Here is a 12,912-nt window from a genome sequence, read left to right as displayed (position 1 = left end):
TCAAAGAGGACCAACTGCTGATCAAACAACTTTGTCAGTAGGGTTACATAATTGGGTAATACGTAAATGTACAGCTGCATGTCGCCTGCATGGTGACAGAAATAATATTGTCTCGTACTTGCAGTTCTTTGGCCACCAACAGAAGATAACACGTCATAGTTTATCTCGGCTCTGTAGGGATTTCATTTCTGGGATTTCATTGGCTGCTGGGAGCCCAATAGTATGCCAGTGTTCCCCCAGCCTTTGTTTCTCTGTATGTGTGGCCATGCTAGCTGTGACAAATATGTATGCTCCAGGGGGACGCTGGCTGAGTCAGGAAGGAAACAAGGTGTTTGCTTTTCACCTGGGTTAGTCAGAGCAGCATCATAAATCTCACTATGAAAGTATTGGGGCAAGTGGGTGGTGGTATACGCACTTGTATGGTTTCATCTGGGCACACAACTTCTTTTCGCTCACTATATTTACAAAAAATTATCCACATCCTTATTTTTTATTTTTTTTATTGCAGGCTGCTTATATGTTTGCGTTAATATGTAATGTGAAGTTTTTGGTTCAGTGGGGCATATGAAGATGTGTCTTTTAAATAACACCCTCAAAAATCCATTTGTAAGGCTGAAATTATTATTCATTCCTGAGCAATAAATTGATATTTTAGTCACTACAGATGTTTCCAGACCACAGGGTAAAGCATTCAAATGACTTATTTTGTTTGACCAACAGTCTGACACCCACACATTTTCATTTCACAATGAAAACAGAGGAAATCTGCAAATCCTTATATTTCAGAGGGGTTTTGACATATTTGCATGATAAATGACCAATAATCAATTATCAAAATTGTGGTTAATTAATTGAATAACATTTCAGCATCAGACTATACTATTGTTTTATAATAAGATAACAATATTTTGTAATATGTCATAATGTGTGTTTCCTAAATCGTCTGTAACAGGCTTGTACGACACAATTATTATGAACGATCATCTACAATTTCAAGAGACTCCTAACTGTGTGTGTGTGTGTGTGTGCGCGCTTACTGTCCGGGAAGCAGTTGTCTGGGTCCATGGCCTCTTCAGCCATCTCTGAGTATTCATCCTCTTCCTCCCCAGGCTTCCTCAGGTCCACCGTACTGCCCTCCGATAGGCTGACATCATCTTTCTGCTAAATAAAACAGCAGAAAACAACCAATCAGAACCACTAACAACTTATCTGATCCACCACAACCTTTTTTTCCCCGACTAATGCCATGTGCAATTAATCAGAAATGATCGGGAGGAACCAATCCGCCATACTCACAAACAGACAGTACAGTTTATCAAATCCACTGGAACACATCAGTCTCAATATGGTGCCCTCTGATAAAATGATAAATTCATCATCGCTTTTTCCTGCAAAACGTCACAATTCATCAAACTCACTTCCTTGTTTAGAAGACGTAGCAGACATGTGTGATACCGACGTCTCACATTTGCTGGCAAAAACAACAGCTTAGGGCCGTGAAGAACGGGGATCCAGGTGTTCTTTACCAGCAGGGGGGTCAACTGTTTTGCTAAACGTTAAGGAAATCCTCTTTGGACAATAAGCAGAGAATGGCCGAAAAGCATGGAGGATGTCAAACGAGATAAACCACTGTGACACAGGCTGCTGCATCACAGTCATTTGCAAGTCCTGAAAGAATCGAGGTCAGCTGGGTTCAACATGCAGGGTTACGGTTACATTTATTCATTTAGCTGACGCTTTTATCCAAAGCGACTTACAATTGCTATACACGTCAGAGGTCGCACGCCTCTGGAGCAACTAGGGGTTAAGTGTGGGAATCGAACCCAGGTCTCCCACACCAAAGGTAAGCACGTCATCTATGTGCCATCACCACAGGTTAGGCCCGTGAATTCCTGGAGGGTCTGTTGCTGTAGGTATTATATGAATAAAGCATGGTTGGTGGTTGTGTGATCATCAGCATCATTTTGCTGCAGTCCGGCCTGAATGAGTCAGATTTAACGTTACGTAACTGACAGGGATCCTGGCAGAGAGAACAGAGAGGCGTCGTCTTCCAAACCTTCCCCTCCCACCGCCAAGAAAACTGCCGTCTGTTCACTTTGACTCTGAGATCTGGACAAAACTAGACGTCAGGAAATCCCCCCTCATCCCCCCACCCCAGCTGACTTCAAAGGTCCCCGTTTGCTGAGCATCATGGGAGTTTAACTGTACAAAGGGACGAGGGAGATGGAGGGATAGGGCCGAGGAGGGAAATTTGGCAAGTTTTGTTGAATGTCTGGACAAAGACACAGCAGGAGTGCGTGTGCGTGTGTGTGTATGTGTGGGCTTTATATGCGTCTGTGTGTGAACAGGTGAACTAACTACCTGAGTCAACAGCTAACTCATGAATACATTCAGAGTCTGGGAACAGAGAGCAGCCGCTGTGACGAATGCCAGCCTTGGAGACACACACACACACACACACACACACACACACACACACACACACAGGTGAAGCCAAATGTACATGAATACACACCTAATCTCTGACACACACCTACATGTGAAAAGAGGTGCTCACAGCAAACTGGATAATATAACACACACACACACGCACAGCAGCCTTGGGCCGAAACCTCCTGACAGTTGACGTCCATAATGAGGGGTTTAAATGTATTTCTATTCATAAGCGGTTTCTATTGTGCAGCCAGAGAGGAGCTGAAGGCAGTGAAACACATTCAGGGCCTGTTAAATAATAAATCGCGTGTAATCAGATCACTTTCATTAAAGCAAAAGAATGAGATTTCAAGAGGTTCATTACAACGTGGGTCCTATTTTCACAGTTTTGTCCGTTTCTAAATCTCACTAAAAGCAAGTCAGACAGACAATCAGACAGGCAAAGACAGCAACCTAAGCAACCTAAATTAATTAACTCAAACCAAAATGTTAGTAAAAATCCCTCATCGCATATGAAAACTGTGTTACTACAGTAAGCAGAGTAGGTCGGAGTTAAAGCAGGAGGTTTACGACTTTGTTTTGTCTTACAAATAACTGCAGTTACAGTAAAAACTGTGACTCACCTCGAGATTTAAGGTTTTAATCTGTTTACATCTGTTGTGTGTTTGAGTATGTGTGTGTGTGTGCGTGTGTGCGCGTGAGTATTCGGTAAAGAGCACGTGCTGTAAGCTGGCTGGTATGTCCGTCATCTCTACAGTCACAGACGCTGAAGCCACAGGACGCATCCTTCACCTGCTTGTCATGCCTCGGTGTGTGTGCTTTCTATTAATACTTTATACATTACTGAGGAGGATCAGAGCGAGGGCGACACACGCGCACACACACACACACACTTAACGTGGCTTAAATGTGGCCATAAATTCCTTCAATCAACATTCACTCTCCTCTTTTGGCCTCCCCGTTTTTCTTCTTCTTCCTATAAACGCACACATGCCCATTTTAACATTGTAAAGCTAAACACAGACAGCAGACCGGGAACCACAGCGTGGTGTGTATTTACGTGTTATTTTCAGGTCGTTCATCCAGGGGCTGCCGTAGTGACAGCGGACATTTCATTCATTCATCGTTCGTCTTCACTAGGCAGGAGGAATGGCATGGTCACTGCTAACGAGGACGGGCGCGGCATACTTTGTCTCTGCAGTCGGATGTTTTGTATGATTTGTGCAAACAAATGCAGAAGTAAATCTATAGGTCTATTAGAAAGTAAACAACAGAGATAGACGGCTGCAGATATGCAGTAGTGTTGTGAGATGAGCATGAACTCTAAAACAGATAATGGGATCCAGACAAAGATGAGATGCGAGTGGATGCAGTTAGCCAGACTAGTTTGTGTTTAATTGACAGTCACATTAATGCAAACACATTTGGTTGGTAGAATAGTAAACATAACATTTAAGCAGCTGGTGTTAGCGGTGGCTAAGCTAAATTAACGAATAACGGAATGATTGTGGTTAAAACAAGCTCATTTGTGTACATTATACAACATTTTGCTTGTTTGTCGAGCATTATCGGTTCTAGTGAGTCTGTGATCTAACTCTACCGCTACAGGCTGCAGGTTTGTGTTGCAGGAGCACAGGAGCAGGAGTGCGTTTTGATGTTGACTGTTTCTTTACAGACACACGCAAAATCAAAGCAGAGCTGCGGCGTCCATCTCCCACCACCTGTCTCTGCAGACAACAGCTGGACATCTGTTAGCGGGGTCCTGAACCCTACAGGGGCCAGAGGTTGCCAGCTAGAGACTGCAGGGGCGTTGGGGGTCGGTTTCACAAGCTGCCATTTCAGGGCAGCACACACATACACACACCAGGCGTGGACAGAGTACACCTGGCATAAATGCAGGAAAATAGATTCACAAACACACAAGCTCAGGTGTTTATAACTGGGCAGTCATGGCTGCTTTTAAACCTTTAAGGGTTTCAGGTAGAAGTCACACACACACACACACACACACACACACACACACACAGAGCGCTGGGTGTTTATTAAGTAAGACTGAACCTTGTCGTGACCTGTCCAACGAAGGTTGAGGTCAAGGGCACAGGTTTCACAGACATCTTGTCTTGACCTGACATTAAATTGTCCCAGTTTTCTGAATCTTAACTGGTGTTAAACTGGTCTGGGACCAGTCTGATTCTTGTTAAGGCTGGACTAGTTCTCCAGCAGAATCCATGTTGCTGCTTGGATTCTTTTAAGAGCTACAGCTGTCGAGTGTCTCCAGCTGAAATCTGAGAAAGTTCCTGGTTTGAAATTCATCTGACTAAAGCTACGGAAGCATAAACAAGCTAAATTATTGTACAGATACCTTCATTACACCATATAAATATCTATTAACTGTCTTGAAAAGGCTTTAAAATGATCTAAATGTAAGACTTTCGCAGGCATTTTAAGACTTCGTTGACAGCACCTGTAGCAGAGCATGAATATATAAAGTGCAACTTGTAACGACTGCCACTGTAAATACTCTAGTCTGACCTTTGACCTTGGCTTTCTGACCGTGCCCACCTCCACCAGTTTATTCATGCTTTATGAGACAGTGAAACCACGTTCAGTGATTTATGACGCAATTAAAGCGCAGGTCAGCTATTTAATCATTACATAACCAAACATGGGTCTATTAAAACAGAGTGCTGGAGCAGCTTAACAGCTTCTATTTACAGTGAGCTGTTTGTGCACCGAAAATAAATTACATACAACAGACCTGGCAGGAGAGGAGAGATGGGGCGAGAGAGATAGAAAGGTGGAGAGGGAAAGGGTGATAGCAGAGGGGGAAAAAAAGAAAAGGAGAAAGAAATAATAGCTGGGAGAGAAGTCGCGTGAGTGAATGAATGTTCATCCTGTGGCATTGAGCAGCAGCTGCTGGCACTGTTAGCGTTACTGTTAGCTTAGCTGCTATCAAATATGATGTTTCAAAAACTGTGTGGCTTTAAAGTGACGTGAACAGATATTGTTGGTATTCTGGATAGCAAGTCCGTGCTCTGACTGTTCAAGAAAGAGAGAGCAAAAGACACTAAATTAGAGGGCGAGTGAGCTATAAATAAGCTGGCGTTAGACAAGGATTGAATCCTGTGCTAAAGCAAAACCAACAGACATCCCTGACCTGCAACCTGAGAACTGGCTGGCACGCTGCTATACAATTGCTACCTCGCTCTGCCATTTTCACTCTCTCCCTGTCCACCTCTGTCTTTCTTTCTGTTTTGTCTTTTCCTCTTAAGACTCACAGAAGCTTTCACTTCTGTTTGACAGGTTAAATGTGTTGTTGTTGTTTTTTATTGTGTTGCACCGTCTGGCTAGACCATCAGGTGTGTCACAGGTCACACCAAAGCCATAATAAAGATCATGTCAAATTTCTGAAGATCATTTTCAAATCAAACAACTTATGTGTGTCTGAGTCAGGAAGGTCATTGTCACAGTAGAACTGGTCCTTTTCAAGCTCTTAAAATCGTATCCAAGTCATAGAGGTTATATCCGAGTGACAGAGGTCATGTTTGACTTTCCAAATGTAAGTTGGTCACCTCAAAGGCATAAAAACCCGTGCCTGAGTCACAAAGGCCATGTCTGAGTCAAACAAGTCATGAGCAAGTTACAGAGGCCAAGTCTGTTCCCAAAGGTCGTGTGCGAGTTCAATGTTGAGTCATAAAGGTCATGTCCAAGTCACAGGGTTTATTCTCTGAGCCAAAAGGTCATGCTGAAGTCATAACCCTCTTTCATAGACGTGTTCATAAACGTGTAAAGAAAATCTGCCAACATGCCGCATGATACCACCTCTTTAAGGCCCGTGTCCACCAAAGCGTTTATTTCTGATGCCAGCAAATTTTTTCAATTCATTCCAATGGGAGCGCCGCGTTTTTATGAGCTGGTAAAAACGCAGGCAGCAGGACGAGGCGCTGAGCGTTTGTTTCCAGTCGCTGAGAGTTGAAATAAATGTTCAACTTTGGGGAAAACGCTGCGCTCGTCACTGTCTATCTTTACTCAGCTGTCCAATCACAGTAGACGAGGGGTGGGACAAATACTACACCGTAGCAACGGTTACTATCCTGGAACTGGGCTTCGCCCAACCTCAGCTCTTGGACCAAACGGTAGTAGGCCTATTCGCCAAAACCCACATCCGGCGAGTCCATCTCTTCATACAGAGCAAGGGCCAGAGCAAGTAGGGTACTCTACTCTGTGTTGACATTTTTACGTTAGGAAGAACTACTCGCAACCACGGATTTGATATATCATAGCAACCAAAGCAGTCGGAAAAAACGCTGCGCCTCAAAAATGCCCGCCAGCGCTCCCTGCTGGGCGTTTTCAGAAGAGCAGCTGGCGTTTTCAGCTGGCAAAAAACGCTTTGCTGGACACGGGCCCTAAGTGATCATTTATAAAAGTCCAAGTCATGAGGTCTGGTCTGATTCATGAGTCATGTCCAAGTCACACAAGTCATCGCCATACCATAAAAGTTGTGTCCATGTTCATAAAGACAATGTCCAAGTCAAAATGCTCAGGTCATCACAGTCAGCTCGTACAATATTCACTTGGATGAACACGTTTCACATGTGTAGTTCTCACTGAAGTGTCTTGTTTGTATCACCAGAGTAAATCACCTCCTGACATAAACAACACAGAGTTGCCCTTGAGTCGGGCACCAAAACACGGACTGAGGTTGTGTTGGGCAGCTCTCAGGATGAATGTGAAGCAGAGGTTGCCGAGGTTGCACACTCAGCTAGACCTTGACCAGACTACAGAAAGAGAAAGAGAGATCGAGCTGTACTTGAACCAAGCTGCTGACTACACTCATTTAGATATCAGCAGCACCTTCATGCTGGTACATTATTTAACTGCCTATCTGGGTCACGCGCTGGCAAACATGTTGTTTGAAATAATAAAAAATCATTTCACATTTACGTTGCTGAGCCAGCGAAGAGGTTCGCCAAAAACAACACCCGCATGAATAATTAAGACGTCAAAATATTACGTATTTAACAAAAAAACAAAGCAGCCATTACTCTTGGTAAAAATGCCTGTGTGTGTAGAAGTACCAGAGACTCATTTATTCTCACTGCAGTTACAATATTAGTCAGCGATGCCGTCATATCGCTCTCACTGAAGCTGCTGCGTCTGTAAGATCCACAGTAATGATGTTTTCAAAGGTTTGATGGTATTTATCTTTAACAGGTGCACAGATATGAGCATGTATTTATATGTATTCATGGAGTCATTTTCACAAAAACACAAAAATAAATGCACATCAGATGATAGTCTCCAGTGAGGCAGGTGTCAAATTGTTGCAGTTAAACCTGAATCGCTGATGATCTGTGCTTGTTTGTTATGTTAGAGAAACGGAGGAGGAAGTCAACGGCGCCCCCTACAGTAGTGGAGGATACAGGTGGTAAAATGGACATTGCTTTAGCATGTTGTTACAGGAGAATTCTGCAAAACCCTAGCTTATGTTCGGCAACAACAATTTTTTAACTGCCACTACTAACTTTAAAGCTAGAATGTTCAAGTTCAAGTTCGCACAATGCTAAGACGCCTATCACCGCCAGCTAATTCTCTGTGGCAGTGTTCCTGCGCTGGCACACCTGTATTAATGTCTGTAATTACTCCCACTGTCAGACGGAGGAGACAAAAGTTCTGCACTGCAGGTTCAAGGTTAAGGTGCATATTGGTGAATATTCTGGCCCCTTTAGGGCAGCAGAAACCAGCTGAAACGTTGCCACCTTATAAAGCTGATATAGTGAACTCGTAAGCAAACAGTTGCCTATATAGAGTCAATCAAATACATTATCATTCATTTAGAGTTGAGTTCCTGACTACCTGATGGATTGTTAGTCCAATATTTACTCTCTTTTAGCTCTTTTTGGTCTCCACCCCGACTGAGGATTTACATAGTTGAATCAGAATCGTCAAGTCCTGCCTATGGTCGACTGATAGTCGAATCATGTGTGCTTTTGAGCGCGTTTTATGTGCATGCCGTGCTGCCGACAACATGCACGGCATGCACATGCACGTCGCGGTTCCTCGCGGGTGTATTTCAAGTAGCCGCCTATTTAAAAACAATATAATATTCTTTGTGTGGTTCATCAACAGTGATTGACGGTGGATTTATTCACGCACTTTAAAAACATTTATTGGAAGTTTTATTTTCAATTTAATTTTATTTATATAGCGCCAAATCACAACAGCAGTTATTCTTTTTACATATTTATTTACAGCATTAAATGTTGAAATGTATATTGTAATAGGCTGTATATTCACTTATTGGGAGAAAACTGGTAGTTCTATGTAAAATCAGACGTTGAGCACCCCCATATCGCCAAAATGGCATGATCCTTGTTTCACTGCGAAGCTTCGACTGTGAGATTGACAATCGAATCAGGCTCCGCCCATCAAAGCATCGAATCTTCGACTATTGGGGGTCAGCCCTAATAAGAAATTGTATTATTTGCAAATCCGGTCACCTTCATGGAAGTCAACTTCCACTCCCTTACTTTCCACCTCTCTGCTTACTGGAAGGGACACACTACTTCCTGTCTTGGCACTGAACATTGGAGATTTACATCTAGATGTAAATCGGGAGATGCAGAATCATCCAATATGGATGTAATTCCCCGGGATACCAAGCTGGGTAGATGTTGTTTTCTATAACCTCTATTACTTTGAAATTACTGATGACTCAGATATGGCTATGGAAATTCATTTTGCAAAATACAGAGATCAGCCGTAACATTATGACCACCTGCTGGTCTCTCTTGCCAGCAAAACAGCGCTGACCCATCGAGGCATGGACTGCACTGTGTGTTCTGACACCTTTCTATGAGAACCAGCATCAACCTTTTTAGAAATTTGACCTACAGAAACACATCAACTATGAGGACACAATGTTGGCCTGCTGCCTGATATATCCCACCCACTGACAGGTGCCATGGTAACGAGATAATCAGTGTTATTCACTTCACCTGTCGGTGGTCATAATGTTATGGCTGATCGGTGTATTTCTGGGCTCATAAAGGTTTCTGCTTCCCTCAGCCGGCGCAGTAAGCCTTAACAGCAACATTTCAAGTAGCCTATACACCAGCTGATTCACTTACATATTAACACAGTCCCTTTCTAAACACGAGCGGTTGTCCAACTGGGAAATGTGGCAGCTTTTCTAGAAACATTGTCAAATTTCTCTTAAACTATGCACAAAAATCAGTTTCTGAATATCCATTCTGTGAGACAGAAACTCACATCATATGCACCATTTTATTTCTACAATGGGTGGGCTAAACCATTCAGGAAACATTCAAATCATGTCAGGACACACTCTCCTTAGCTCGCTGACTGTTACGCAACAAAGTTCAGTTCACAGTTTCCAACACAGTGAGCTGGGAGGAAAATCAGGGGATTTAAAGTGAAATAAGAAAATCTGAGAGTAAAATTAAAGACCAGTGATATGGAATATGAGGATGGGAATAAAAACGTGGGTCCGTTCCTCTCTTTTGTTTTCAACTCAATTAACAGCTGGAGAAATAGAGTAAGTGAGATTTTAGAGGGAGAGAGAGAAAAAAAAGCCCAGCTGCATCACTCACACATGCTGGAAACAAAGCTTGACGCTAAAGAGTTGTGAAAGCAGTGATGCTCTCTGACTGCCCTGCATCCCTCTCTCTCTCTCTCTCTGTTGACCCCCCCTCCAACAAGCCTCTCTCTGTCTCTGTCTCCCTCTCTCTTTCTGCCTCAACAACAGACCTTTTGGGGGGAAACATGTTCTTGAGTTTTGTTCTATTTAGGCTGCCCTTTCACATCAGGACAGTATGTGTTTTCTGCAGCTCTCACTGCATTTGCATGTTTCACCACATGGCTAACTGGCTGCTGCACCATGCATGCTAGAATATGTTTGTATACATTTGCTGCTTATAGTATGTGTGTTATTTGATCTGCATACATGAATCATAACTCCGTGAGAGAGAGGCAGGTGTACAAACGTGGATGATGGAGCAATGGTTTCAGACCTTTTCTGCTTGTGTCCCCATGACACATGTATTACATCAACAGAGAGCTTTTTCTTTGGTCGATTGTTGAACTTTAGCAATTTAGAGGCCAGAATGAATTTAATGTCTAAATATTACATAGGAAAATTAAAAAGATTAAAGAAAAGTTATGAAAAAAAAAAAATTTTTTGTTTTGCAAAATTTCCTTTTTCTCCTGTGAATCATCTCAGGACACCTTAGATGAAGATGAATATCTAGTGACACCCTTTGGGGGTCCTGACCCAGAGGTTGGGAACCACTGTGATAGAGGGACATGGAGAGAGAAAGAGAGAGAGAGAGAGAGAGAGAGAGAGAGAGAGAGAGAGAGAACAGGTGCACAACATGATTAAAGAGGAGAGGCGATGATGAACTGAGTCAGCACAGGTGTGCACACACACGCACACATATACGAGCGCACACACATGCACACATACACACCGAGACACAGCACGACACAAATCTGTCATTTCATGTTAGATACAAAGAGAGGAGAGAGGACACAACTAAACATCTCCTCTCCCTCCTCTTCATCTCCACTTGCTGCCTCAGTACACAACAAAAACCACACACACACACACACACACACACACACACACCCTGTAAGACATTTTAGCTTCATGAGATTTTAGGAGATATTACACAATTTGGAAAATGCGTAACAACTCTTAGAAAGAACATGCACACAAACAGACACAAGCACACACACAAGGTGTCTGCGGCTCAGTTGGACTTTTGTACTGTGAATAGATGAAGAGAGACAGGAGGCACACACACACACACACACACACACACACACACAGGCGCACACTAACTCATACCCTAAATTCACAAAACACACAAACATACATGCAAACACACACAATAATATACACCCTTTTAGCACAAACACATCACACACGCAGTGTTGCAGAGTGGGAAAAATACCGGACCATAATGCACTGCCTGAGGCCTCCAATTCTGTTACTGTGTGAGTGTGTTTGCATGTGTGTGTGTGTGTGTGTGCTATGAATTGAGCCATTACAAAGATACTGTTTATAGAAAGAGAGAGAGGCAGTCTGTTTACATGGGCTAAAATATTCAGAATACGTTAACCTGATGAATAATATTAATAATATTTTGAATAGTGTTTCCATGTAATTTCCATGTCAATATGTATTCAACTTTATTCTGTCCAAGTTTCTTTGGCTTCTTGTGATAATGCAGATGTGAGCAGATATGTTTCAAATGTCTCCTCAGTGTTGCGTTCAACGACGCTCAGACATCTGAGAAACCATGTTCATGTAAGTGAAGTCAGTGTGAGGATCAGGTTTCTCTGAATCCACCACCAAGGAGAATTTTCTAATTTTCCTTCTCTACAGAGGCCTATGAGGGACTATGTTAAAATGATAACATAAACTTGAAAATTTAATTTCACAATAGCATATATACTTTTTTACATATGTTTGTGTAATTTGATAAAGAATTAAGAGGTAGTCTATAGACCCGGACTTGCGGAGAACCTGCTGGTCATAGATAGCAGTGTGGGGAGTCTATGAGACACCTATCACCTGACCACCCATCGTCACAATGTTGTTTAGGTGGTTTTTGTCCCTAATGGTTAGGTTACCATACAATGCAATCTTAGAAATAGCAAGAACAGATTCAATAAAAATATTTTTTTTCCATTTTGCAAGCATTAAAGTCATGATTTAAATTAAAATTCACTTTTCCAACAATTTGAAAATCAAAGCGGAATTTAAAATTTCATTTTCAAAGAAAGAGGTCATATTATGCTCATTTTCAGATTCCAAATCTTATTTAGGGTTTGTACCAGAAATATGGTTTCATTTTCAAAAAACATATATTACATATTGTTGTCATACTGCACATTCCTGCAGCTCCTCTTTTCACCCTGTGGGTTGAACCCTTAGTTTTATCTAAGGAGCAATACATCTTGCTTCTACATGATCTTGGGAGTAGTTAAGGACTACTAGCTAATCAGAAGCATGAGAAGCCTGTAAATACGGCTTCGTTTCAGCTGTATATGTTCGCTTACCAGCTTGGCAACATGGACTGGAGCAAGAGTTTCAGAATGGTGAGAGATGGGAACTCCCTTTGGGCTGGACTTTGGGCTTTTTAACCTATTGCACATGTACAAAAGGGAAAACAGCGCCCAGAGTCTATTGAATTGTCAAAATGAAAGCGAAAATTTTCAGTCATCTCATCGATGCGGGTCTTTCCATTTTCATTTTAATATAGAACACCCACACGAGTGTGTGTTAATGAAAATGAAAATTGGATTATTGCATTTTCATTCAAATTTAATCAAATAACACATACTGTGCGTGGGAAATTCTAATACTTTTGTGGAATTACATTTTCAAGTTTAAGTTTTCATTTTAATATAGTCCTCTATGGGCTGCCATACTGCTCCGTGGGATGCAGCTGT

The 12,912-nt window shown here is 42.3% G+C and overlaps 2 protein-coding genes across 3 annotated transcripts in view; both read right to left on the bottom strand.

The window, feature by feature from the left end:
• LOC119893815 (NACHT, LRR and PYD domains-containing protein 12-like) overlaps positions 1 to 12,912 on the bottom strand; it is a 636,326-nt gene that overhangs the window by 117,190 nt on the left and 506,224 nt on the right. The window lies entirely within an intron of this gene.
• LOC119896424 (sodium channel protein type 4 subunit alpha-like) overlaps positions 1 to 12,912 on the bottom strand; it is a 212,026-nt gene that overhangs the window by 33,893 nt on the left and 165,221 nt on the right. The window contains 1 exon segment of the mRNA XM_038709856.1: positions 1,038 to 1,161. Coding sequence (XP_038565784.1) covers positions 1,038 to 1,161 — 124 coding nt within the window.

This window comes from Micropterus salmoides, unplaced genomic scaffold (assembly GCF_014851395.1).
Source record: "Micropterus salmoides isolate LMB-PRFRI ecotype aquatic unplaced genomic scaffold, ASM1485139v1 Ms_hic_scaffold_1, whole genome shotgun sequence".
NCBI lineage: Eukaryota > Metazoa > Chordata > Actinopteri > Centrarchiformes > Centrarchidae > Micropterus > Micropterus salmoides.
The sequence above is the reverse complement of the archived record's forward strand: the minus strand, read 5'-3'. Positions and strand labels throughout refer to the sequence as shown.